The following is a 25,708-nucleotide window of genomic DNA, read 5'->3' as shown; positions in this document are numbered from 1 at the left end:
ATACTACAGCTTTGTAGCGACTTCCATGCCCTCAAAAATCACGGGCCATGCGAAAACGACCAACTCGTTTTATCCCCAAGTCTCGGACGCATACTTCCACTCGTAATGCGTCCGTAGCCACGGTTGGCGCAACGAATATCCCCTTACTGAAGCAATTCAACATCCAAGCCAATGGAGTGCATAAAGAGGTTGACAGTGGCCAGTCGGGTGGTTGCCATAGCGCCCGGAAGCGTCTTGGCATGAGCGACTGTGTCAAGCACGCGGTCCTTGACAGCAAGAACCAAGCGCTGTTGCTGTTCGGGGTTGGCGCTGACGCCAACAGCTGCAAGGAGCTGCCAGACGACAACGTCTTCACCTGTGTTGACGCTGCCAGGGAAGATGTGGTGAAGAGTAGGCTCGAGCTTGTTGAAGAACAGGTCGAAGGTTTGCTCCCTACAATGATGTCAGTGCGTGCCATTAGAGAATTGGGCCATGTAATGCTTACCATTCAGCCCACAACTGAGGAGTGCCTCCACCACCTTGCTTCAATAACTCGGCTCTGCTGAGGATCAGAGTCAACATCGAGCAACCTACGCGAGTTTTGGCAATAAGGTCGATGTTCAGCTTGGTGCTAATAAGACCAAGAACACCAGTCACAATGTCAAGCTCAGTCTCGTTAAAATAAGCGAACAGGCTCGGCATGACAGCGACAGAGAAGAGTTCAATACTCTCCCGCATAGCAGCGTTGAGGCTGACCTCACCGTCGGTAGCCTGAGCACCGTAGACTACATCAAGCTGATCCAGATGAATGATGATCATGGTCAAGATGGTGGTGCGCTGCTCGAAGCTGATGTGTCGGAAGACACGAGGGATGGCCTTCTTGCCCTTGGGGAAAGAAAGGAACGCGATGAATGGGTGAATGGTAGTGGCCCCAATGGGCTCATGAACCTTGAGATCGTTCCAGAGCTGAGCGTTGTATGCCTGGGCCGTCTCCAACCACGCCTGGTGCTTCGCATGAAACTCCTCATCGTTGCCATTAGCGGGCGGTGGAGGAATGAAGCGAGCGTGGTCTTCCATCTTCATAATGGTATTGTAGACCTTCTCAATGTTCCGCAGAATAGCTTTGCGGTCCAGGCCGTTCGAATCTCCATGCCGCTTGCCATTACCAGGGCGGTTAGCATCTGTACTGCTGTCGGTTCTCTTGATGTTGAGGAGTGGCTTCGGTGTCTTGGCGTTGCTGAAAGAAATTTTTCCAAGACTGCCCGCGATGACCAGCTGAGGGTTCTTGGGCTTGTTCTTGGCAGCCTCAACGGCACGCTGAACTTGCTGTTCCATCCGCTGGACATGGTTTTCGGCGGCTCGTCCCTGTCTTCTCATGTTGCCTTGGCGGCTTCCAGTCTGGAACAGGTAGGTCTGAGCAAAGTTGTTCAGGGGCTGGTTCGGATTCTGGCGCTGACCACCGCGGATCTGGCTCAAAACCTGATAGTAAAAGTCTTCCGTCAGAGAATCGTCATTGGTCTGATCAATCGGATTGCCGGTGGCCGAAACAAGCTGCTGCAGTTGGATACGAGTCACAAAGTTCTTATCCTGAGGCGTCATGAGACCGTTGTCCTTGGACAACACCCAAATCTTATGATTACGCTTAGCACGTTTGGTTTCTTGGTCGAGGTATGCGGCCTTCTCGTCCTCGGAAAGGTGGGCAAGATGCTGCTGTTGCTGTTGCTGCTGGGCGACAGGGGGAACACGGCCCATGGAACCTTGAGATCGATGGGTCTGGTGATGACCGTGAGGAGGTTGGCCATGTCCTGCGATCCGAGCGGCATCGCCTGAAAGCCTATTGGGGTTTTGCAATATCTGAGTCGGCTGCGTAGGCGGTGCTTGAGAATAAGGAGGTTGAGCAAGGGGACTGGGAGTGCCCTGAATGGGCGGCGTAGGCTTGGAGGTGATAGACTGGGGTCGCTGAAGGATGGTAACAGGCTGGCCATGACTGGTGTGCTGAGGAGGCTGGCCAGCGCGCTGCTGATGATGCTCAAGACCCTGGAAAGATTGTTGTTGAACAGACTCAGGTCGACCATATCCATAATCAGCCGGATAACCTTGAACGCTCGGCGCAGATTCGGAAAGAGCAGGTTGGGCTGTTCGCTTAGTGGCCTGCTCTCGCATTGCCTTTTCCACTTCCTCCAGACTCATCACCTTACGGCTGGCAGAGGCGGCTTGCGGCTGCGGCGAAGGCTCCGGAACGGGGGGCTTCTTCGAAGGCATGCCCCAAAGTGACGCATCTACGTGAAGATCAGGGATAGGCTCTGCCTCTTTGTACTTCTCATAGCCGGTGCGGACAGGCCTGGAAGCCTGCTGGCTTTGATGGTAGTAGTTGGGCGGAGGCTGAGTCTGTTGCTGGTAGTGCTGTTGCTGCGGGGTCGGCGCAGGAGCGGGAACAGGCTTCGCCATTGGAACCTGGCGACTGTAGCGGACCTGCTCTTCTTCGATGGCATCCGACACTTTGGCCGTTTGGCCAAAGAAGTCAAAGTCCTTGCCGACGGGCGCGGAAGAGATGGCTTCGTTGCCACCACCCCCGAATGTGTCGTCGTTGAAAGCATCACCGCTCTCTTCGAGCTGATCGCCTAAGCCATCATAGGTGTCGTCGAACTCGACAGCATCGTCATCCTCGGTGTTGCCGCGGGAGAGGCCAGCGAAAGGATCGTGGGCTTGAGAAAAGCCCGGCGCCGCCGTATTGTGGCTCGGAAGCGACGGGTCGAAACCGAAGAAGGACATTTTCGGGGTTCGATTTCGAAATTGTCCAGAAGAAAGATAGCTGTGTACTAGGTATCGGTCAGTATTTGAAGTTGAGCATCTGACGTAGACCGAGGCATTAGATGGCAATGTAGCTAAGGCGAAATGAGGAAAGGACGACCAGCAAGAAGGCGACGAGAGCAGCCTGATTTCAGTTAAGAAGAAGGAAGAGACCCCTTTAGACACCTCCAGCCAGGTGAAAGTGATACGTAGTGGGGAAGCCACCCACTTGCTCCCACCTCTGCACGCCGCGAACAGACAGGAGATGGTTAGAGACATAAAGTATGACAGGCTGCTCTCAAAACCCTCACGCAGGCAGTGATGTGACTGTGAAGATGATGCGACTTACCACTAAGAGAATGAGATGTCTGTGGCTTTAAGCAGAACAGCTCCCAAAACTATCATGATGTCGTCAAAGACAAATTCCAAAAGTGGGAGTAAAGCGACTAGGCATAAACAGGGTATTATAGCCGATCTGCTTGGTATATGGACATCCAGAGGAAACAGATCCACCAAAGACCAAGATCGAACACAATGCGCCAGGTGCAGTGTGGTGCTGTGAAGGGAAACAGAAGAGTCGCGTTGCTTGGGCTTGGGATGCAATGTCCAAAGTGGTGATGCACCATTCGCATCCGTGGAGGAATTGAGGCTCGAGAGGCCAGAGGACCCCACTACCTGGCTATCTCCGGACCAATGGGGAGCTTAGGCGACCCGTCTACCAGCACATTGATCACGTGATCTATTAGTCACTCGCCGACTGCCATGGATAGCCCCTCCCGTCACCGTGGCCTGTACGGATTAGTACTGCGTAGCTATTTTGTCCGCATGTGGATGGAGGGGTCCCGACCAAAGGTTTTCCACTGCTATCAAAACATACGCAGTAGCAGTGAGTGCTCCTCGATTAAGTGATTTTCGTTTTCACGCGGCCTGTCAAGTTGTTTTCCGTTTTGCAGAGCATGGCACCTGTCAAATGAATATGTGCAATGATTGGCAAACTTCAATCAAGGTCTGCATTACATCGCCAAACTCTTCAATTACATTTACGTCCCTATGGCTCGGTTATGTTCACCGGTTGGATGGGAACCAATCTTTTCAGCGGCAGCACATCTTTTTAGCGGTAACAACTGCAAACCGACACGTGCAATTGAACTGCCATGTACAGGTAAAATCCGAATGATGGATTATACGTATTCCTTGCATTTGCGACTCTCTTCTCGCATCCTCGCTACTCGGGGTGCAGTGAGTCAGCTGATATTTCAGGCGATGGTTGTGCTGCAGAGTGAGATATGAAATTGAGCTTGACGTAGTATCCATATCACACCATGAGTCAAGCGTCGTGTTTATCCACAACGTGATGATACCTGTTACTTTGTTTGGATGTCGTCGAATCGTCTCTGAGCTCACCAGCGTTATCATGGTATTGATCCTAGTGGAAATGGCTAGAGGAAGCTCTGAGAAAGACGACACCTATCTCAACTTGGGTTTACTTCAAGCCCAGTCCGGGCATCCATTCGGAGGGTGTGATGGAAGTGGAATGCTTGATCATTTGGTCGAATGACTAAGGGTATGGAAAGTACCCTTGACGCTCGCCATTTCGGCGAGAAATTTGTTCCCTGGCCAACGCTGATCGCAAGCGATAGGCAAAATAGAAGGTGGTGGACGGGATGAACATCCCGTTTCTCGGTGCTCAGAAGCACTACGAAAACAGGTAGCCCACGAAGAGCCGTGGATCGCTTTTTGGAGTGCTCCTAGTGCCGGACAAAGTTCCCAGCACGAGCCTTTCGGTCAAGTGCCACGGTGACCAGCTGCGTGGCTCGGTCGGGATACGAGCGGGAAGCAAGAGGCACGTGAATTGCACGAACCTACTGAGGTGCATAGATAGCAATGTACTCCGTAATGTAAAAGGGAAAAAAAAGGCTAATCTGACATTGTCGAAAGGTGTCCCGTCGGCTCGCCGCAAGACGAATGCCAAGACGCAACTGCCAGTCGAAAGGACCGGCGCTTCTTAGCCCCCGGTACCTATGCTTTACAGACAAACGCATCGCAAAGTACCTATCCGGCCAATCTACACGAGGCCGCTAGATCTGTCAGGGGCTACCGACTGGGTGTACCTGCACGTGTATATGTCATAAAGAATGCACAAGGGGCTGAATTATGCTGAAACCAAGAACAGTGAGTCTCCTGTTTGGGTTGGCCTCAGGGCTGAGGCTGATGGTACGCAATGCTAGCGGATTTTCACAGTGGCCACGCTCCCTGTCCTCTCCCTGTTCAAGAATGGGGAATTAGGGACCGCCTGCCCGAGAGTTGGGAACGGATACGCGGCAGCCACATATGACAGCAGCAGGAGGTACGTGGAGGATGGTACTTACCTTAGGTACCTAACTGAGTTATCAACTGGTGCCCGTTAGCGGACTGTTTCTTGGGTGTGTCTTTTTGCTGTAAATACCTACCTAGGGATCGACATGACTTATGCCCAGCTCCGGGTCTCCAAGTAGGTAATACTGAAAGTCCTCTATTCGAGCAGGCATGAGTTCAAACTCAATCCATAGATTCATGTAACCCGAGCAGCGATTTGCGGACATCAGCAACTATCTGGATGAAAGTACTCTCCAGATAGAAATCACCGAGTAAAGGTACCTGTCGCCTTTTTTGAGTTGCCAAGCTTCTGGGTTCAGGCCAGCTGTCCACCCCACCCCCTTTATCCTACCTCAGGTACCTCACCAAGCAGTGTAGGTGGGTGGCACCCAAATACCTGGCTACCTTACATGCGGCTTTTCAGTGCACCGCGTACGCTGCATTCGTACCCCTGTGAAAGCCCGCCAGGTCCCCCGGAACCAGTTGTCGCTAGCGCCCCAGCTGCTCCTCCAGCTCCTCTTGACATGTATCCCTTGAAGCCATCTTTTTGTATTAACTCCTGCGTCCCTCTCATCTTTTTCCTTCTCGTCCTCCTCGCCCTTGTTCATCCTGGGGGAAGAGCAAGATATTTTCCCACTTCTAACTTCGATCCCTTTCTCTTCCTTCCATTCTCCGACTCAGGCTTCCATCGGGCCTGATTATATTGGTCAAGATGGCGACGGGATCTGCACGATACGTTCGATACATTCTATTCGCCTTCTTCGTAAGTGGAATCCCTCGGCCGTCAAAACCTGTGCCATTGCAGCTAGATCGGGAACCTGAACGACGCCGTTTCTTCGTAACCCCATGGCATTCGTTCTTTGCACTGCTTAGTTGTGTCTTTCAATCATATGCTTACTTAGACCTGTTCTCGCGCAGGGCCTCGCCGTCTTCTACTTCATCTCCCACTCCAGCTACGAGGGCGCAAGACTTCAGGATGGCACTTTCAGCAAGCCAGGCGCTCCCGCCAACGGTCAGCAGCAGAGTGGCCAAAATCCTGTAGAAAAACCCAAACAGCCTGCTCAATCCGATGCGAACCGGCCCAAGGTTGGCGAGACATACGATCCAAAGGAATGGCCCATGGCCATGACTCCGAACGAGCCTGGCTGGGACGAATTATCCGGTATCGCACCCGGCCCACGCATAAATGCCACTTTCGTCACCCTCGCCCGAAACTCCGACATCTGGGATATTGCCCGCTCCATCCGTCAGGTCGAGGACCGTTTCAACCGCCGCTACAACTACGACTGGGTCTTCCTCAACGACAAGCCGTTCGATGCCACATTCAAGAAAGTCACCACCTCTCTCGTCTCCGGTAAGACTCATTACGGTGAAATCCCCAAGGAGCACTGGTCCTTCCCCGAGTGGATCGACCAGGAGAAGGCTCGCAAGGTCCGCGAGGACATGGCCCAGCGCAAGATCATCTACGGCGACTCTGTGAGCTACCGCCACATGTGTCGCTTTGAATCTGGCTTTTTCTTCCGACAGCCCCTCATGATGAACTATGACTACTACTGGCGTGTCGAGCCCTCTATCGAGCTCTTCTGCGATATTCACTACGATCCCTTCCGCTTCATGAAGGAGAATAACAAGAAGTACAGCTTCGTCCTGAGCTTGTACGAGTACGTCGAGACCATCCCTACTCTTTGGGACAGCACCAAGAAGTTCATCAAGAACCACCCTGAGCACATTGCCCAGGGCAACTCCATGGGCTTCCTGAGTGATGATGGAGGCGACACCTATAACCACTGCCATTTCGTAAGTTAGCTTGCACCATATCATGTAAGCCACACGCTGACCTTCATAGTGGTCCAACTTCGAAGTTGGTGACCTCAACTGGCTCCGATCCCAGGCGTACATCGACTACTTCGAATCCCTTGACCAGGACGGCGGTTTCTTCTACGAACGATGGGGTGACGCTCCCGTCCACTCGATCGCCGCCAGTCTCATGTTGCCCAAAGACCAGATCCACTTCTTTAACGACATCGCTTATTACCATGTTCCCTTCACTCACTGTCCCACTGGCGAGAAGGTCCGTCTTGACAGACGTTGCCACTGCAACCCCAAGGACAACTTTGACTGGAAGGGCTACTCTTGTAAGCTTAGCCCCTGAAAACGAGGCCCTGGGACGGAAAACTAACACAATCAGGCACGAGCCGCTTCTTTGAGGTCAACGGTATGGAAAAGCCTGAGGGCTACGAGAACCAGCAGGATTAAGCTCATACAGCGGTACGGTACAGTGAGCGTATGTAGTATGTATCAACAAGTTTCAAAAGGGGCCTTGGTTTTGGCCGTCAATCAAGTTGGCCTGCACCAATGAAGGGAATTGGGCAGATCGGGTACTAAACGTGGGGCGGCGTCAATGGTTCTGGACACTTTTTTTGCTCTGTAGATATTAGCAAATGGAGAGTGCTGTCTGGAGTTTATCCGGCTTTCAGTGGCTCTTGATATTGTGATAATCTGTAATGCGATAATAGTACACGACTTTACACTTGGTAGAAGTGCCCCGTTCCAATCGGACATTTGTAGGGGCGCAGCTTCAACCGTACTCCCTTAACTCTTTTTGACATCCCACTCTCCCACTTGTATCTTCCTCTGTCGCGTTGAAAACCCCGTTTCTTTAGCTCACTGTGGCCTTCTTGGGCTTCATCGTGCCGTACTTTGAGCGAGAACTGGCACGGTTCGCCACACCGCCGAGATCGAGAGCGCCACGGACGAGGTGGTATCGTACACCGGGACAATCCTGACTGCGACCGCCACGAACGAGGACAACGCTGTGCTGCTGGATATTGTGGCCTTCGCCGGGAATATAGGCAGTGACGTGACGGCCGTTGGAGAGGCGCACACGAGCGGTCTTGCGCTGGCCGGAGTTGGGCTTCTTTGGGCGGATGATACCAACCTTAAGGCAGACGCCCTTGAGGGCGGGAGCCTGGATCTCGGACAGGGCGGGGGAGACAGCGTGACGAGCGCGCTTGCCCTTCTTATGACATCCCTGTGATTGTGACTCTCAGTATATGCTTCAAGTATGGGGGTTAACGGGCTGAGAAGGAGGGAGACGAACTCTCAGGACCTGCATGATAGTGGCATTCTGAATGGGAGTAGATGAAAAGGGGCGGATCAAGGGGGCCACGGTTGGCGTGAGGAGGGATGCAGCGCGCGGAAACGTCGCTGGCCTCATCGCCGGAGCAAAGAGTGATCTGAACAACGTGCTGGCCATGTCGGGCAACGGCTTCCAATTGCTTTCGTCACAGCCTCTAGAGCTCTCGTCGCAATGTGACTACCTTCACCACCTGGTGGATTATTTTTTGGATTGCTTAGCTAAGGCTGATGCACGTGATGCTTCCTTTTCCTTCGAGTTGCGGACCTCAGGCACCGGTCCTCCGTCCCCGGGCCCACTCACTCGGGCCACCTTGGCACCGCCCCTTGAACCGATGGAATCGGCCTTTTTGGTCTGTCAGTTGGTATCACATGCCTCCCTTTCGGGAGGATCCTGACGTAAGCGACCGAGACCCTGGTTCACCCTTGGTGCTACGCCGCCGGGCTTCCCCCCAGATACCTACGGGGGGATAGCAAAGCTGGGGGCGGGCTGGGGGCGGTTGCCCCCCTACTGCGGGATGGATATCCTCGGCTGAAGCGGGCGCTGTCTGTTCGCCAGCCGCCAGGTACTGTGGCTTCGAACGGGCTTTGAGGTTCACGGTCTAGGGTGCACCACATCTCTGACTACTTTCCTGTTTTCTTCCGAGACCCTCCCTGGAAACAATCTTACTATCGAAGCCGTCCATCGCCAATTGACCAAATCCGTCCGGGCGTTACCTACTTGTTGGCATCGCACGGTCGACCAGACAGACTGAGTCCATAAGTACTTGAGCACTTCCGACGATCTGCAACCACCCACCTCCGGCGTCTTTTGCTGCTTTCCTTCCTTGCTGTTTCCGAATCGTTCGAGTGACCTCGAGGTTATACACACTTGACGTATTGCACCATGTCGTCTTTTGCTCGGGCTATTCGCCCCGCCATGAGAGGAAGCCGTGGTGTTGCTGCTCTCGCTAGAGCGAGGACATGCACGCCGACCAGAACCTTCTTGCCACTCCAGCAGTAAGCTGCCAACCCGTCCTATTCCCTCCCAAGGGTCGACATCTATGAATCTTTGCAATCCTAATTTGTGCCCTACAGAACCGCCAGACCTCTCTCGACCACCCAGCGCCGCCGCAATGCCGACCACCTTGACATCACCGACATCCCCCCCACGCCCATCACCCATCTTTCCGAGGTCGAGGCCGCCATGCAGGAGACTGTGAACAAGTTCGCCAACGACGTGATCGCGCCCAAGGTTCGTGAGATGGATGAGGCAGAGGACATGGACCCGACGATCGTTGAGCAGCTCTTTGAGCAGGGGCTCATGGGTGTCGAGATCCCCGAGGAGTACGGCGGCGCCGGCATGAACTTCACGAGCGCCATTATTGGCATTGAGGAGCTCGCCCGCGTCGATCCCAGTGTCAGCGTCCTCGTCGATGTCCACAACACCCTTGTCAACACCGCCATCATCAAATGGGGCAGCTCCCAGCTGAAGCAGCGCTTCTTGCCCAAGCTCGCTACCAACACCGTTGGTAGCTTCTGTCTGAGCGAGCCAGTCAGCGGCTCCGACGCCTTCGCCTTGGCTACCAAGGCGACCAAGACAGAGAACGGTTACAAAATCAACGGCTCCAAAATGTGGATCACCAACTCCAAGGAGGCCGACTTCTTCATCGTTTTCGCGAACCTTGACCCCGCCAAGGGGTACAAGGGCATCACCGCCTTCATCGTCGAGAAGAACACCAAGGGCTTCTCCATCGCCAAAAAGGAGAAGAAGCTTGGCATCAAGGCCAGCAGCACATGCGTCATCAACTTTGACGACGTCGAGATCCCTAGGGACAACCTTCTCGGAGAGGAGGGTTCGGGCTACAAGTACGCCATCGGTCTCCTAAACGAGGGCCGTATTGGTATTGCTGCTCAGATGACTGGCCTTGCCCTGGGCTCATGGGAGAACGCCGTCAAGTAGGCTTGCCCCCTATTGCTACTCACTCTGGGCTCCTCATACTAACAGCTACCAGGTACGTCTGGAACGACCGCAAGCAGTTCGGCCAGCTCGTTGGCGAGTTTCAGGGCATGCAGCACCAGATCGCGCAGTCGTACACGGAGATCGCCGCTGCGCGTGCGCTCGTTTACAATGCGGCGCGCAAGAAGGAGGCCGGCGATAACTTCGTCATGGATGCCGCCATGGCCAAACTGTACGCCAGCCAGGTCGCTGGTCGCGTGAGCGGCCTCGCCATCGAGTGGATGGGCGGCATGGGCTTCGTCCGCGATGGCCCGGCCGAGAAGTTCTGGCGCGACAGCAAGATCGGTGCAATCTATGAGGGCACCAGCAACATCCAGCTCAACACCATTGCCAAGCTGCTGCAGAAGGACTACACCGAATAAGTGGTGTTCTCCTTTCTGGGAGTGCTTCGAACAAGTCAAAGAATGTGAAAGAGGGAGTGTAATGGCGAAACTGGACGGTAATCGTGTAGTTATTAGACGGCGTTCAATAAAAGCGACACGATCAGGTGTCGGGCGTCTTGCCTCCAAAGATGACTTCTCTGCACATTGTTTTTGGTAAATTGACTCTGGATCTGGCCGTTCTTCAGTGTCATCCAGCAAGAAGAAATCTTCTTCCAGACCCTAGGCCAATGCTACCAACGTAATGTGTCTTCCACGATATCGTAACTTCTTGTTGTTCACCTCCAAATATGGCCTACAGCTGAATATATCATGCAGTCGGTTACACGCCCAGGCTGGAGTGGGTGTCATATTTATGTGGGGAGTATGGTATATATTAGTGCAGTGGTACACTTCCTTTATTGTCGGTAGGAAAGATGAGAATCGTCAAGAGTATACAAGCATTTACTAGGGCTTCAAGTCTGAGTCGCGCGCAAAGTTAGTCCGAAAGCATATAATCGAACGGCAGAGCCACATAGAATAGAGGATTCAGCGGCTTAGCCAGGCAAATGATCAAAGTTCTAGATTTTCAGATTTCTCTCAGATGAACCGGGCTGTGTGCCATCCATTGCTTTTGCACGCATTCCATGCATGGAACAACTGAGCAAGATGCGAGGGGACTTAGTCAGAAGAGGATGATATGATGGCTTGCAATCAAGGATAGTCCTCTAGTACGTTCTATCCCAATTGATATCTACTCCGACATGACTTTGCGCCCACCGCAAAAGCACGTTAACTGCAGTTCACAGGCTTCGGATGTTATGTATTAAAGACATGGACCAAATATTGGAGCTAAAGGATGTGATGCTGTCCATGATACCTGTCGTCAGGGCAGGATCTCAGGCTGGCTTGGTTTAACACAGTTGTGTACACCATGGGAAGATTTGGATTGCTGTCTTCTTTGTCTACCTAGGACACGCGACATCCCTACTCCCAACAACATTCTTTGCGCGTACCTGTAAGCAAGTTCACCTGAATATCCACTGGCTCGGCTGTAAAGGGCATGTTTGTCAGAGTGGCGTTTCATAGAAACCACCCAACAGAATAAAGGGACAAATGACTGCAAGTGTCGGCATCACCACTTATTTACACCCACCAATTATGTATGGTGGCTTGTCCGTCCGTCCGTCCGTCCGAAGAGTGACATGTTAGTAGAAAGTGCCGCTTCGCCGGCATGACCTCGCCGGCACACACGCCTCGTTGCGGCAAGGTGCTCTGGTGACTCACATCAGACCAGACAGAGAAACGTCGATCCTAACACACGGACTATTCTGAAAATCCTGGGGTCGGAAATAGGGCCTTTATGCGATTACGGTCCGAGCAGCTCGCGATTGGCTTCATCATAACTAGAGGACAAAGAGGGACAGGAATCGTGGGGGATGCCAAGTTTGACACTCAAAAGAGAAAAAAGGAAGATGGTGACGACGAAGAAAAAGAACAATGATAATGATATTGAAAAGAAAAAGAATAGAAAAAGGTGTCGAGCGGTCAATCTGATTTCCTTATAGACGGGACAGCGGCATGGGCCGTAACTCTCTCTATCAGTACTGAAGAAAGCAAGTCTTGGCCCCTGCCGGGTCTGCGGGGATTGAGAGGTGATCCGCCGGAGTCTTTTCCGCAGACTACCTACCGTATGTAGGGCGGGTCCGCGGGGTTGGAGGGAACGCCCTGGAAGGCGGCCACGGAGCGAGGGTGGGTCGAAACGGTTCCGCGACGTTGATGTTTTTTTTCTAGGACTCTTTTCAGTGAAGAGACGGACAGTGGGTGGGTTTTCGATGGGCATGCAGGGCCAAACGTGACCAGCCTTTCGGCTTTGCATTTGTGATTCAAACCCGAGTGGCAGAGGCAGACTTTCCGTTGGTGGGAGGAGTGACTAAGTTCGTTTCAAGTGGACGTTACAGTTGGCGTGTTGATCGATCGAGTTCGCATTGGGCCAGGACGGACAAGTTGGGCATGGCGGATGACGGGTTCCGAACGATAGCGTCCATCTACTCCCGCTCCGTAATTGAAGCACGGATTTTGTATTGAGTCCCCTTGCTTTCGCGTTCGGGGTGGGATGCAGACAGCAAGGCCTGCCCCAGGACAATGGTGAAATCTGGAAATCTTGGGGTTTGTGACAGGCGTGACCGCAAGAGGGTGCCGTAGTTACCGGCCGTATGGCGCCATGGAGAGAAGCACGAGCTATCTGCGGAAAGGCCGGCGGACAGCTGGTGGCGGGGGGTGTGTGGTGAGACCAGTCGGCAGAGGTGTCGTCAAGTGAGAACCCAACCATGAAATGGTAATTCAAAGCTGTGGTGTCGGGGTGGCTTCCCGTGATGGTAGGCCGAGGAGCTCTGGTGCGTTCATGTTGTCTGGAATCATACGTTGGCATGTGCCTGCGAATGGAGAAATGGCCCTAAGATACGGTTGGCCGACAGGCGGCTGAGCTGCTGGGTGGTGGTTGTAACGGGCCTACTCAGTATTTGCAATACCTACCTAACAAAAGAAACCAGCACTGAGCTAGACGGGATACTGAAGACCCAGGTATACATGTACTGCATGTACCCGTACGCTCAGGACTGACACTACCTACCTACACTGAAAAGTAGCGGGTAGTGTGGGTGGTTAAAGGGATGGTATCGGGCGATGACGATGCAGCCGCGAGCCGGCCAGTCCCAGGATTGGCCGTGTGGGAAAACTGGACCGGCAAAACTTCCCGATAAGCAGGAGGGACTTGGAGAAGGGCGGCCTGGCGGCTGGGCTGTGTCCGTCGCCGTCTGCCGGAGATCTCTTCCTCGCGCATGGCAGGGCAACCAATTGAGAGCCTTCTACTCCCGCTTGTCAAGAACCCGAAGGGGTACCTCTGCATACTGTGTTAGGGTGGCGTTTTCTCCTCAAGGGTTTCGCCCTTTAAGCATTGCGTCAAAATATACTGTCTTCTCTCTTACTGTATACTGGGATAGGTAAGTAGAAAGTGGATTGCAGTACGGAAAAGTCTTATGTAATAATTTTTTGGCCTAGCCGTAACGAAGTACCTTGAAAGTCGCCGTCTTCTCTCCGGGATGGGGGAGTTGTTGGTGTAAGGTTGTGTGTAAGGCTGTGTGTGTATGTGTGTGTGTGTGTGTGTTTGTGTGTGAGAGAGAGAGAGAGGTGTGGGTGAGTGGGCGGGCGACTAGGCAACGAGGGTGAGTGAGGATCGGAGACAGGCGACAGAGTGGAATTCAAAATCCTTCTGCCCAGGACCTAGGGAGTCAGGTTGGAAAGCGAGGAAGTCCTGGATAGCATTGTGACAAGAAATGCGTAGTGTAGAGTGTCCAGCGAGATGAACAGTGATTGGCGCAGAACAGGAATGAATCTTCACCGCGGTGAAACAACCAAAAGTCCTAGAAGCCCCACGTCCGGTCCAGGACTTCTCTCTCTCTCTCTCTCTCTCTCTCTCTCTCTCTCTCTCTCTCTCTCTCTCTCTCTCTCTCTCTCTCTCTTCCCCCCTCCCCCCCCTCTCTCCCTTTCTTTCTCTCGTCCGATCCCACCCTTTCGTGTGCGGTCTTGTCCCAAAAGCATCTGCAGGGTGCCGTCGTCACAGCTGTTTGGCTTGCTTGGTTGACATCCAACCACTGGCTGGCAGCCCGAAATTTCAGGTCGGGCAGAGAGAGAACCATGAACGGTCAACAATAAGAAACGGGCGAGCTGAGTCGAGTCGAGCTTTGCTGCCCTACTACTACACTACGTACTAGTACCGGTAGTGTACAGACATCTACCGTAGGTATGTGCCCCATCTGCCTTGCCTTGTCATTGCGTCCTGTATCCGCCCAGGGTACGACGTCAAACACGAGCCATCCTTGAGCAGCTGGCGCAATTGGGAGATAGAGAGGCAAGGACCGGACGTAGTGTCCGCAAACTGCACACCAAACAAGTTGGTGAGGGAAGTGCATCAGGTAGGTACCTCGGGGCCCTGCCGGGCATACCTACAGGCAGGTAGTGTACAGTACCTCAGATATGGATCAACGCATCCGCAGTTGTTGTTGGGCACCAGAGTAGATGAAGATGCTGGGAAGCAAATGGGGCACCAATGTGCCCCGTTAACCAGCCAAATACACATCAGAAAGGCAGGATCGAGGGGGTACGTGACTGGAAGCAATGAACAAGCCCATGCGGGAGTCGGGCATTATATCTAAGTAATCAGCTGTCTGAATCATCCATTTTAGCTCGCCTGCCATCTTCACATTGAGTTACAGACTTGCTTCGTCCGTCCCAGCGCATTCGTAACACCCCTCCATCTCAGGTTCCTCCCCCCCTACAGAATAGGTACGTACCCCTTGTTCCTCCCGGGTAAGGTAGGTACTTCGTGGGTAGTGAACCTTACCTACCTAGGTACCTAGTAGTCCTGTCTCCAGAACTGGAGGTTGAAGAGAGATGGGAGAGAGATGGGTTAAGAGTACCTTTCTTCCCTGTATCTTGCATGGTTGAGACGGCGCAAACGGTACGTCGCGCAAAGTACCTTCTTCTCATCTCTTCGTCGTTGCCCACCGTTTATCTAATTAGCGTCCACCCTCTCCTCCCTCCTCTTCCTCCCCTCCTCTTGCCCGCCCACCTCTACTAGAACGCACAGGCACTGTCAACTGTGCGAGAGAAAGCGACCCCTCCCGACAACCCCCCCCCCCCCCCCCCCCGTCTTGTGTCCTGCTCCAAAACCCACTGACGACATCTTTTACCAACCAGCCCAACTCGCGAAAAAACAACACCACTTCCTCGAGGGCAGGCCGCACCCACCGATCTTCTGTCGTGACAGTCTCCGACAGACCGATCCCTACCGTTGTGCCAACCTACCCCGAGGCCCCTCCGACGCCGAACCTCCGGTACCCATAGCATACCTACCATACTCATCACAGACATCATTTTCTCTACTTGCGTCCTATCGTATTCTATACCTTGCACCCGCAACTTGCTCGTCTTCCCCGCCATCTTGAGGTGACTGCAGCAGACCGAGACATCACGCATACCTTCACATCCACGCTCCCCTCTTCCCGCAGCTTTAGAGCATATTCTATTACCAGCCAGAACACAACATATCACAAACATATAGCCCCTGCGCGTGGAGTCGCGCACCCCCACCATCACCATGAACGACGAGGACGCTATCCAGAACATCCTCAAGAAGATTGAGCGCGAAAAGGCTCTTCTCAACGCGGCCAATGCCATGCGGGCGCAAACCAACAATGAGGCTGTTCGATCACGACTCGACTCTCAGATGCGCGATGGCCGCCGGAATCTGCAGTTCTTCGAGGAAAAGCTTCGTGAGGCTCAGTTGCGTCGTGGTATGGACAACATGTCCATCGGTTCCCCAACCGGCGATAGCAGGCCCCTTAGCGGCGATATGGACGACGTTCCTCCGCCCCCTCCTAAGGATTCTGGCTGGGAACAGCGCGGTGGCTACGGCGCTGGGAGCGCGACTTCTGGCGGCAATGTTCAGTACAGCCAGATTGGCGGCCATGCCGACCTGATGCCTCCCCGTCATCCATACGCCAACCCTGGCCCTTCGTCCGTCCCCAAATCGCGCCCCAACTTTACCAAGCTCGGTGCGCATTGCCCCCAAGACCCCTATGTCCCTTCTCGATTTACTCACCGTGCCGTCTAGACTTGATCAAATATGATACCCCCCACCTCGGCCCTCGTATTCAGCTCATGCTGTCGCAAATTCAGTTCAAGCTCAACGTTGAGGAACAGTACCTCAAGGGAATTGAAAAGATGGTCCAGCTATACGGTATGGAAGGAGACCGCAAGAGCAAGGCCGATGCCGCTGCTAGGAGAGTCGAGTCGAAGCAGAAAATCCTTCTGCTGAAGCAGGCTATGAAGCGCTACGAGGAATTGCACATCGACATGGATACGTCTGATGCCCAAGACGGTAAGTCTGCACCCCTGGACTGCCATCACTCGCCGTGCTGTTGCTAACTGGGCGCCATAGATGATTCGATCAACATGCCAAACTTGCGCAAGCCTCTGACTGGCCAGCTCTCCATCCGGGTTGGACAAATCAAGGACGTTGACCACGCTTCCATGAGTCGCTTCAGCCGAGGTCCCGAGACCTTTATCGCTGTCAAGGTCGAAGACAATGTGGTTGCCCGCACAAGAGTTACTAGGACCGACAAGTGGGAAGCCGAGTACCACACAATCGACGTGGACAAAGCCAACGAGATCGAGCTCACAGTATACGACAAACCCGGCGAGCATGCTATTCCTATCGCCATGCTTTGGGTGCGCATTTCTGATATCGTCGAGGAGATGAGAAGGAAGAGGATCGAGGCCGAGATCAACAGCTCTGGATGGGTGTCGGCTGACAGAATGGGTGCTCCGCCGTCGCAATTTCCCCTGAACCCCCCTCAGCAGCAACAGTCTTTTGGTGGTCCTCCTTCATCACCCGGTCTTGCTCAGCCGGGTGCGCAAGGCCAGCAGGCGCCCGGTGGCATGCCGAATCCCCCAATCGCTCAGCAACCCATCGACGGCTGGTTCAATCTCGAGCCTGCCGGCCAGATCCAGCTTTCCTTGGGATTCCTCAAGCAGAACAATGCCCGGCGCCCTGTCAATCTTCAGGGACTTGGTCGTGTTGGTGCCGTTCGTCAGCGTAAGGAAGAGGTGCACGAGATGTACGGCCATAAGTTCGTCCAGCAGCAGTTCTACAACATCATGCGCTGCGCTCTTTGTGGGGATTTCCTCAAATACTCAACCGGCATGCAGTGCGAGGATTGCAAGTACACCTGCCACACCAAATGTTACGCGAGTGTGGTCACCAAATGTATTAGCAAGAGCAACGCTGAGACGGATCCGGATGAGGAGAAGATCAACCACCGTATTCCGCATAGATTCCAGGCCTTCTCTAACATGACAGCCAACTGGTGCTGCCATTGCGGTTACATCTTGCCATTTGGCAAGAAGAACTGCAGAAAGTGTGCAGGTAAGTGTTGCCCCAAAAATTGGCTTCAATGGCAAATCTAATCTCGCATAGAATGTGGTCTCACGGCGCACGCGGCTTGTGTTCACCTCGTTCCTGACTTCTGCGGCATGTCTATGGCAGTGGCGAATCAAATCTTGGAAGGTATCAAGACTACTAGGATGATCACCAAAAACAAGACTTCGTCCTCTCTGAGCGAACGCACGTTGAGGAAGCCAACCAGCCCGACAAGCACTCTGGGCTCTCCTCCCCACAGTGGTGGGCAGGCGCATTATGCTGGAGGCTCGCCGGAAGCGACCGAGGCAGCCAAGCTCATGTACCAGCAGCAGTCGCCGCCGGGCCAGCGGCCGTCGCACCCTGATCGTACCGCTTCCAGCACAGCTGCGGCGGCGGCAGCAACGGCCGCGATGAGCGGAACTATCGCTTCGCAGCCAAAGTCCCATTCGCAGGATTACGGGCAGTATGGTGGACATCCCGGCTACCCTCCTCAGGCCGAGCAAGAGGATCCTTACGGCGGGCGCAAGTACAACCCTGCAGATTACGCGGCAGTCAACCAGCAAGCTGCTTCGTACGCTCATCAATCTCCCGTACAACAGCAACAACAACGTCCTGTTCAGCAACAGCAGCAGCAACAACCTCCGCCTCAACAGTACCAGCAGCCACCTCAACAGCAAATGTATCAGCAACAGCCCGTCTCCTCGCCTAAGTTGCAGGAGCCTCCTCAAATCTCGCCCATTTCGTCATCTGGAGGCGTTCCCAGTGCCGGTCGTAAGCCTTTGCCATCTGCTACGGACCCAGGTACTGGCCAGCGTATTGGTCTGGACCACTTCAACTTCCTAGCTGTGCTGGGTAAGGGCAACTTCGGAAAAGTCATGCTTGCAGAAACGAAGCGATCCAAGAGGCTTTACGCCATTAAGGTGTTGAAGAAGGAATTCATTATCGAGAACGATGAAGTGGAGAGCATTCGGTCCGAGAAGAGAGTGTTCCTAATTGCTAACCGAGAGAGACATCCCTTTTTGACCAACCTCCACGCATGTTTTCAGACGGAGACGCGTGTCTACTTTGTCATGGAGTACATCAGCGGTGGTGATCTCATGCTTCACATTCAGAGGGGCCAATTCGGTACCAAGCGAGCTCAGTACGCGCAACCCCTATCCACTCAACAGTAAGCTGTGCTAATTCGTTCTAGATTCTATGCTGCTGAGGTCTGCTTGGCGCTCAAGTATTTCCATGAAAATGGCGTCATCTACCGTGATTTGAAGCTTGACAACATTTTGTTGACGCTCGATGGACACATCAAGATTGCCGACTACGGTCTTTGCAAGGAGGACATGTGGTTCGGCTCCAGCACTAGCACCTTCTGTGGTACGCCCGAGTTCATGGCACCAGAGGTATGTCTCCCTGCGTCACCTTGTGGCATTTTGCTAACCGTTGTCCAGATTCTTCTCGACAAAAAGTATGGCCGCGCCGTTGACTGGTGGGCGTTTGGCGTCTTGATTTATCAGATGCTCCTCCAGCAGTCTCCTTTCCGCGGTGAGGACGAGGACGAAATTTACGACGCCATTCTAGCTGACGAGCCTCTGTACCCCATTCACATGCCTAGAGACTCCGTGTCGATCTTACAGAAGCTTCTTACTAGGGAGCCCGATCAGCGTCTCGGCAGTGGTCCCACGGATGCGCAAGAAATCATGAACCAGCCGTTCTTCAGGAACATCAACTGGGATGACATCTACCACAAGCGTGTCGCACCGCCCTTCCTGCCTCAGATCAAGAGCGCCACTGATACCAGCAACTTCGACTCTGAGTTTACGAGTGTCACGCCTGTCTTGACTCCTGTCCAATCCGGTATGTGGATATGCATCATGATACTGAAGGTCACCTTTGCTAACAAAGCGCAGTTCTCTCACAAGCTATGCAAGAGGAGTTCCGTGGCTTCTCTTACACTGCCGACTTTGAATAGGAAAATGGCGACGGCGAAGAAGAATATCAAATTGTTTCGGGAAGCCCTGAGAGCAGCAGCTGACGTGAGTAGTTCACTTGAACTATGCCGCCGACTTGGAGAGAAAGAGAGAATACCAAGGTGGTGAATAGCGGAACAAGCACTGGCGAGAGCGCAAACCGCGCGCGCCAGGCCCTAGCGAGGACGGCCTCTGTTATACAGAGACGCTACGCATCGCCAGGCTGTGATGGTGAGCCTCAGGGGGACAAGGAATTGGTGCGCGCGCACAGTATACGAAGTAAAAGCAGCGTTGCCCCCGGCCGTTCATCAGTGGACGTTGGAAAAGCAAGTCAGCGGATAGCGACTAGAGTTAAACCTGGTAGGGTCTCTCCCAGACGCTGCCGCAGCGTTTTTAATAGAGGACACCTTCAGTTGTTTATATATTTTCTGACACGTTGTGGCCGGAAATCTGCAAATCTGGAAGTCTGGATTGTGACAGTAATACATAGGTTGTCCTCATGATCTATATGGTATCGTATTGTACAGTTGTATATACAACCACGGGGGAGTGGTGTAACTTATGTTCTCCGTAAAAGCAGCAAAGCAATACCTCCTGCCAAGGTGGCTCCAGCTGCAGCGCCCTCGAGGGCAAGGATCGAGGCGTCCCGCATGCGCAAGTCGATGCGGCGCTCGCTATAGAGATCGACCAATCTCGCCTTCAACAGCGCGGGGAGTGCAGGATCGGTGATGAGCTCGCGCCACGACTTGGGCGTGGGAACCTCTTGATCCAGGACTTCAAGAGCGCTGGCGACCTCCCGCTCCATCTCGTGCTTGACGGCCGGCTCCTCGAGCTTGGCGCTCAGGGCATCCTCTCCAGCAGCTGTCACTACAACCGTCGCCGCCGGTGCCACTCCCGTAGCCTTGGCAGCGGCATCGGCAGCGGCATCCGTCGCCTCCCTCTGCGCCAAGGCCGCCTTCAAGCCCGCCAGCTCGGCTGTCACGCCCTCGAGGACGGCCTTCTCCTCCTCGACCACGCCGAGCACAAGCCGCCTCCGCTTCCACGGCTCGGCGACGAACTGCAGCACGATGAACAGCAGGACATTTACGCCCATCAGGCCCCAGGTGCCCCATGTTGACGCACGGCGAATGCGATCCGACCAGATCTGCTCCTCGTGGTAGCGCTTGAGAATTCCCGCGTTTAGCTGCTGACCCAAGGCCTGCTCAGCGTGCTCGGCATCGGTGAGGGCCTCGGCGGCAGCGGCGACCTCCTGCTCAAGTGAGTGGTCCTGGCGATAGAGCTGGGTGAAGCGCTCGAGGTCGGTCGGGGACCACATCTCCTTGCGGGCGAGGAGGGTGGTGACCTCGCGCTGGGTGGTGGCGCGCTTGGCGTTGGTGGTCTTGTAGGTGGCGCGAGCGGTGCGGACGAGGGACTGAGCTTCAGCGAGGCGGTTCTCGAGGAGGGTGTTTTGTTCCTTGATGGCCTCGATCGGGGCGTAGCCCGTGAGGGTGTTCAGGGTCGTCGAGGCGGTCATGAGGCGGGTCTGAAGGGTGTCCATGAGGTGGGACAGCTTCTCGGAGAGGGCGGGCGGGAGGGCGGTGTAGATCTTGGTGGCCGTCTCGGGATGAGGGTCCTCAGGCTTTGGTCTGGAAGAGTCGGGGTCGGAAGATGTGGCGGTGGCGGTTTCATTGTAGGATGACGATGTCGAGCTTGAGGTCGCAGCATCTGAGCTTGGGAGGGACGATTCGATTGTCGGGGAAGCTTGATCGATCTCTTCTTTCGAGGCGGAGGAGCTCGGCGGCGGAGGGGGAGGGAATGAAGGGGGGAGGCCCGAGGCGTAGAGCCTTCGTTGGGGGGCGGCGGCCGGCGGGGCGTTAAGACGCAGGGCGAGGGCGACGACGGGCTGCCATCTCCGGAGATTGACGGTGGTGTGCAGGCCGACGCGAGCGTGGGCTAGGCGCGACGCCGTCCTGACAATTTGGGGCATCTTTTTCTTCCCGGCGTGAGGGTTCGAGAACTGACGAACAGCGACAGCTCTTCCCCAGTGAAACAAAAGGACGGACCAATTGAGAGGGATGTCGGTGGGCCGAGTTGTTCAAACGCACGGGAAGCCGGGGTCGGCGGGTGAGGCTTGGGAGGAAAGTTTGGACGAGGGCAACGAGACCCAAACCTTTTGAGGAAGAAAGAATGAGTCGGGTCGGCGCTAGGTTCGGATCTTGCGCAGTGTTGGTACGGAACGGGTCCCTCGTCGGTTTCTGCCGCAAAGGCCAATGGTGGGGATTTTGCTTCACCGCCTGCCGTGATTTGGGGTAATCGCGGGCCCGGTGTCGGGGGAGGCGGGGGCTGGTTATTAGTTCGGTCTTCGGACACCAAGGCCGGAACGCTGAACTGTTTCCCAGTCCAAGCTTGCTGCTTGAGAAGACACCCGCCGTTGCCAATGTCGTGATTGAGCAAGTCATCAACAAGACGGCAAGATACATCAATTGCGCACATTCGACATCATTAATGCACATTATGGTTGGGAAGCGGCGAGCAGTGAAGACGCCAAATGCTGATCAAAGGATGACTGTATACGAGCCTCTGGATCGCTGGCCTCGTGGCCAAGATGCTGAGCTTGTCAATGATAATGCGGGGTGGTTTTTTTTTACTTTTTTTTTTTAAAGTTAATTGATCGCAATAGGTTCAGGGGACAAGTAGCAAATATGACGCACAATAATTGGATTCAAAAGCATATCGACAAGTACCGTTCGTCGTAAGCAGCATGGGTTGCCAGACTATAATGACAAGACATTGTTTGGTTGCATCGCAAGTTCTACCACTAACAAGTGACAACGCACCGTAGAACGATCTTCCTAGACACAACAACGTCGTTGTCATTTGTGCTGACTGGTTCCCGAATAAAATCAGGTGACTAGCAGCTCTACTTTTTCAAGGCGAAGCATCGCTCAATGTTGTCGGCATTGTTTCCCCACCACTTTACCATAACGGCGCCCGTCGTTCCAAGAAAGATGAAGATGAACAGCAAGTTGGCATTGAATCCGGTGTCTAACGCCGCACCGCTGATGTATGCCCACTTATTCCAGAAGGCGCGTCGGTAACGGTAAAGATAGAAGTTGAAAAATGTTCCAACAAGGAATGTGGTAAGAGGCCCAGTACTTAGGTTGCCGTGAAAAGTGGCGGCGCTGGCAAAGAATATTGTCGAGTTCCAAAGGTCGAAGCGGGCCTTGGGGAACTTCTTGTGCAGCATCCAAACGATAATGGGCGCTACTGCGCCAGCAGGAAAGCCATATAGAACAGGTTTGAAGAAAGACGATGTAAAGAGCTTCTTGGGACCGACTAGGGCGTACTGTATGCCAGCGGTGTTGTAGCTCTTGAACTCTTGGCCTGTCCATTGTCCCTGAGGATCTGGGATTCGACCGCTTACATAGTCGAACTTGGACGCGACCACCCAGCGCATGACACCGTAGTTGACGGGCAGAGCAATCATGTTTGCGATGATTTGAATACCGACCACCTGGCGTGGAGGCAAATGAAGATAGTGTCCGATCTATCTGATCAGCTTAAGGTGACAGTTTCAGTAGATGTGGCCTACCTTTTGATCCTCCAGAACCGTGCGGGCATCATACCAAACGTTGCCGGAAATGATGCGGTACGCAAGTTGACCGAGAGGGTGCCGAGACGAACCTGGAGCATCTATCATATCTGTATAGACGTGTTAAGCACTGATCGTCACTACAATATATGAGAGTCACTTACATCCGTAGATGAGCTCGTTAAAGAAGCCGACTTTGATCGAGTAACCTGACATGGCATACACCAGACTCATGGGAAGCATGGCAGCGCCGCCAAAACCGAGAGCAACAAAATAAGTCCAAGTGGGCATCCAAACCGATTTCGTCGCCACAATAACCAGCAAGATTCCAATGGGCACAACAGTCAAAATACCCCATTCCCTACGAAGCTGTTAGTAAATTTGCTCCCGTGCGGCATAAGGTCCGAAGAAACTGACCACATGGTAAGACCTGGATACTGCTGAATAATGCGACTGTTCAGATCAGCCATCTGTACATGCTGCTAGAAATCATGATAACCAACCTTAAGCGGTCCTGATGGTACTCGCCCTCGGCCTTCCTTGATTTCCGTACTATCTTCATAACCTTCGGGCCTAGAAAAAGGCCACACCAGACGAAAGATGAAATGTACGACGCGTACCACTAAAGATGCTTAGCACGAAAGCCAGAATAGGTTTAGTGCGGAAGCTACCATAAATATCTCCCAGGTGTACTGAGCACCAGTGTAAGCAAGGCCAACCTCATGATATGCTGTTTCGTTGACGTGTTGGATACCACTCGAATCCGTGTAAACTTCAACCATGTCAACGACTAATTCACATCCTTCTTGGTTCACAAAAACACTGACTTAGAGAGTCGAAAGGATACGCAGAGCCATTTTTTTGAAAGACACCATTTGACATGATATTGTAGGTTGGTGATCCCCAAAGATTCCCGAAGTATGCCACCGGAATGAGAATCCACGTCTTCACAACTGTGAGCAAGGTCCTGTTTGAAAGCAGACAGATGGCATACCGTGATAACGAAGCCAACGAAGATGGTTACTTGGACACTGTACGGGTATGTGACTACTGTAGATGTGATGTTTGACCAGTTGAGTGTGATGTTGAGTAGCCCGATACCTCCTCGACCAGCGCCTAAGAAGTTGACAGTATGGTTCTGGCTCGCAAACCAGCAAAGAGGCGCAAGGGCAGCAACGAAGGGGAAAAGATATTCAGGCAAGAATTGCCAGAGGAACATGCCTAGAAATATCCACCAAAACCCCTTGACTCGACCGTTAGCATAGGAAGCTGAACATCATCTGTTAAATCATGACTTACATTCATCTGTCTTTTGGACACGCTCTTGTGGAGCTCGGTCTTGCCTTGCATACTTCTATACAATGTGACCTGCTGTAGGGAAAGAGGAAAGATGAACTCCGGATCATCAATCAAAATCTTGCGAACTTGAATATATAAGAAAATGTGAAGAGATGATGATTATAATGAATGTACACCTACCCATTGCTGCAAAAGAAAAGCCAAGAAGTGAAGTACCCTACTCTTACAGTCAGCTGTCCGAGAAGTGCCCCAACAGTCCCGTCGAGCTTACCCATCCAAAAAATAGTGCGACTGCCGGGTTCATCGTGATGCCGTAGTAAAGCGCCGCGTTGGTGGGTAAGAACGCTGGCTAAGATCAGTTCCGAGTAAGAACGAAGCGATACTGGCTTAACCTACTTGCCCATTGGCCCTGACTACCAGCATTGGCAGCAATACCAATGATAGCATGTTCTTTGATAGAAAATGGACCTGGATTTAGAGAAAACGAGAACCTCCCAAGTGGTACCTTGTAGTCTGGAAGTACTCGGGCGAGGAGCCGTCCGAGAGGCGCCGAAGCTAAGATGACGAAGAAAACGGGAAAGGGGGCCGCAGTTGTTCGGAAACTGATCTTTGATCAGCGACCGAGGCATAGGAAGGCAGGGAGACTGAATCTTACTAGGAGAGTTGCGACGTAATGCTTCCAATGACACAGAATAGAGTCGATAGAAGTAGTGAACGAAAGGTGATTACGGGTAACGAAGGATCGTCTTCGAAGCCAACGACCGTTCGAACAAGCTCGGGAATGTTGGAGAACTCTGGGGATTCGAAGTCATATTCAGGCTCAGAATTCTTGGCTGAGTCTCTTTTTGCGCCATTCGAACTGTCTGAATTGATACCGCCCAGAAATAGCTTCTCTGATGTTTCAAAGACTGGGTCAACGGACACCTTTGGCGCAGAGGACGCCTTCGAGTCGCTCCCCGCAGTCTGTTTGTCTTGGAGGTCAGACATTGTTGGAAAGTGCAGATTAGAGACACAAGTGAGCCATCGGATATAGTTCACATTTCCACGGCTGAAGAGAGTGTTTTTACAGTGATGGAATGCCACGGAAACCTCCTATACGAGAAACAGCATGCCATTGCGGGTCTTCATGATGTGATAAAGAAGGAAGCTGCATTGTCACACTGATAAGGCAGGATGTTCTCAAGTTGGTAATAGCTTAAAATCACATCGGAGTATAAATGGCAAGATGTCGATTGGTCAACAGCTCGGAGCATGCGAGTTCTTCTGCGATAGCTTGCT

General features: G+C 53.3%; 10 protein-coding genes across 10 annotated transcripts; 4 read left to right on the top strand and 6 right to left on the bottom strand.

The window, feature by feature from the left end:
- Nucleotides 1-143: 143 nt before the first annotated feature.
- LY79DRAFT_670938 (topoisomerase II-associated protein PAT1) lies at nucleotides 144-2,751 on the bottom strand (the record flags this gene model as incomplete). Its single annotated transcript, XM_060563843.1, has 2 exons — nucleotides 144-432; nucleotides 485-2,751. 2 exons carry the CDS (start codon nucleotides 2,749-2,751, stop codon nucleotides 144-146), a joined length of 2,556 nt encoding a protein of 851 aa, XP_060412560.1.
- Nucleotides 2,752-4,703: 1,952 nt separating this feature from the next.
- On the top strand, nucleotides 4,704-5,349 carry LY79DRAFT_558303 (uncharacterized protein). Its single transcript, XM_060558172.1, has 2 exons — nucleotides 4,704-4,941; nucleotides 4,998-5,349. Exons 1-2 carry the CDS (start codon nucleotides 4,924-4,926, stop codon nucleotides 5,175-5,177), a joined length of 198 nt encoding a protein of 65 aa, XP_060412559.1. The 5' UTR covers nucleotides 4,704-4,923; the 3' UTR covers nucleotides 5,178-5,349.
- A 260-nt stretch (nucleotides 5,350-5,609) lies between these two features.
- Nucleotides 5,610-7,587, top strand: LY79DRAFT_558302 (glycolipid 2-alpha-mannosyltransferase). The gene is made up of 4 exons (XM_060558171.1): nucleotides 5,610-5,887; nucleotides 6,043-6,921; nucleotides 6,971-7,259; nucleotides 7,313-7,587. The coding sequence occupies exons 1-4, from the start codon at nucleotides 5,837-5,839 to the stop codon at nucleotides 7,378-7,380; spliced, it is 1,287 nt and encodes a 428-aa protein (XP_060412558.1). The 5' UTR covers nucleotides 5,610-5,836; the 3' UTR covers nucleotides 7,381-7,587.
- On the bottom strand, nucleotides 7,588-8,428 carry LY79DRAFT_558299 (ribosomal protein S12). The gene is made up of 2 exons (XM_060558170.1): nucleotides 8,225-8,428; nucleotides 7,588-8,155 (listed from the first exon to the last, which is right to left on the bottom strand). Exons 1-2 carry the CDS (start codon nucleotides 8,378-8,380, stop codon nucleotides 7,784-7,786), a joined length of 528 nt encoding a protein of 175 aa, XP_060412557.1. The 5' UTR covers nucleotides 8,381-8,428; the 3' UTR covers nucleotides 7,588-7,783.
- Nucleotides 8,429-8,738: 310 nt separating this feature from the next.
- Nucleotides 8,739-10,740, top strand: LY79DRAFT_558296 (acyl-CoA dehydrogenase domain-containing protein). Its single transcript, XM_060558169.1, has 3 exons — nucleotides 8,739-9,258; nucleotides 9,337-10,197; nucleotides 10,254-10,740. The coding sequence occupies exons 1-3, from the start codon at nucleotides 9,146-9,148 to the stop codon at nucleotides 10,618-10,620; spliced, it is 1,341 nt and encodes a 446-aa protein (XP_060412556.1). The 5' UTR covers nucleotides 8,739-9,145; the 3' UTR covers nucleotides 10,621-10,740.
- A 1,079-nt stretch (nucleotides 10,741-11,819) lies between these two features.
- On the bottom strand, nucleotides 11,820-12,765 carry LY79DRAFT_265640 (uncharacterized protein). Its single transcript, XM_060551975.1, has 2 exons — nucleotides 11,945-12,765; nucleotides 11,820-11,892 (listed from the first exon to the last, which is right to left on the bottom strand). The coding sequence occupies exon 1, from the start codon at nucleotides 12,494-12,496 to the stop codon at nucleotides 11,987-11,989; it is 510 nt and encodes a 169-aa protein (XP_060412555.1). The 5' UTR covers nucleotides 12,497-12,765; the 3' UTR covers nucleotides 11,820-11,892; nucleotides 11,945-11,986.
- A 1,369-nt stretch (nucleotides 12,766-14,134) lies between these two features.
- On the bottom strand, nucleotides 14,135-14,870 carry LY79DRAFT_558289 (uncharacterized protein). Its single transcript, XM_060558168.1, has one exon. It carries the CDS (start codon nucleotides 14,586-14,588, stop codon nucleotides 14,322-14,324), a length of 267 nt encoding a protein of 88 aa, XP_060412554.1. The 5' UTR covers nucleotides 14,589-14,870; the 3' UTR covers nucleotides 14,135-14,321.
- Nucleotides 14,871-17,648: 2,778 nt separating this feature from the next.
- Nucleotides 17,649-18,852, top strand: LY79DRAFT_265448 (uncharacterized protein). The gene has a single exon (XM_060551974.1). It carries the CDS (start codon nucleotides 17,713-17,715, stop codon nucleotides 18,769-18,771), a length of 1,059 nt encoding a protein of 352 aa, XP_060412553.1. The 5' UTR covers nucleotides 17,649-17,712; the 3' UTR covers nucleotides 18,772-18,852.
- A 1,267-nt stretch (nucleotides 18,853-20,119) lies between these two features.
- On the bottom strand, nucleotides 20,120-21,526 carry LY79DRAFT_670933 (Mdm33 family-domain-containing protein; the record flags this gene model as incomplete). The annotated part of the gene is made up of 1 exon (XM_060563842.1): nucleotides 20,120-21,526. The coding sequence occupies one exon, from the start codon at nucleotides 21,524-21,526 to the stop codon at nucleotides 20,120-20,122; it is 1,407 nt and encodes a 468-aa protein (XP_060412552.1).
- Nucleotides 21,527-22,243: 717 nt separating this feature from the next.
- LY79DRAFT_634903 (OPT oligopeptide transporter) lies at nucleotides 22,244-25,468 on the bottom strand. The gene is made up of 13 exons (XM_060562244.1): nucleotides 25,086-25,468; nucleotides 24,827-25,032; nucleotides 24,702-24,775; nucleotides 24,611-24,647; nucleotides 24,431-24,555; nucleotides 24,126-24,374; nucleotides 23,959-24,076; nucleotides 23,803-23,903; nucleotides 23,635-23,753; nucleotides 23,549-23,584; nucleotides 23,296-23,492; nucleotides 23,132-23,241; nucleotides 22,244-23,086 (listed from the first exon to the last, which is right to left on the bottom strand). The coding sequence occupies exons 1-13, from the start codon at nucleotides 25,415-25,417 to the stop codon at nucleotides 22,460-22,462; spliced, it is 2,331 nt and encodes a 776-aa protein (XP_060412551.1). The 5' UTR covers nucleotides 25,418-25,468; the 3' UTR covers nucleotides 22,244-22,459.
- Nucleotides 25,469-25,708: the final 240 nt, after the last annotated feature.

The sequence above is a fragment of the Colletotrichum navitas genome (genome assembly GCF_030913465.1).
Source record: "Colletotrichum navitas strain CBS 125086 chromosome Unknown LY79scaffold_43, whole genome shotgun sequence".
Classification (NCBI taxonomy): Eukaryota; Fungi; Ascomycota; class Sordariomycetes; order Glomerellales; family Glomerellaceae; genus Colletotrichum; species Colletotrichum navitas.
Note: the sequence above shows the minus strand (reverse complement) of the source record. Positions and strands in the feature narration are given on the sequence as shown.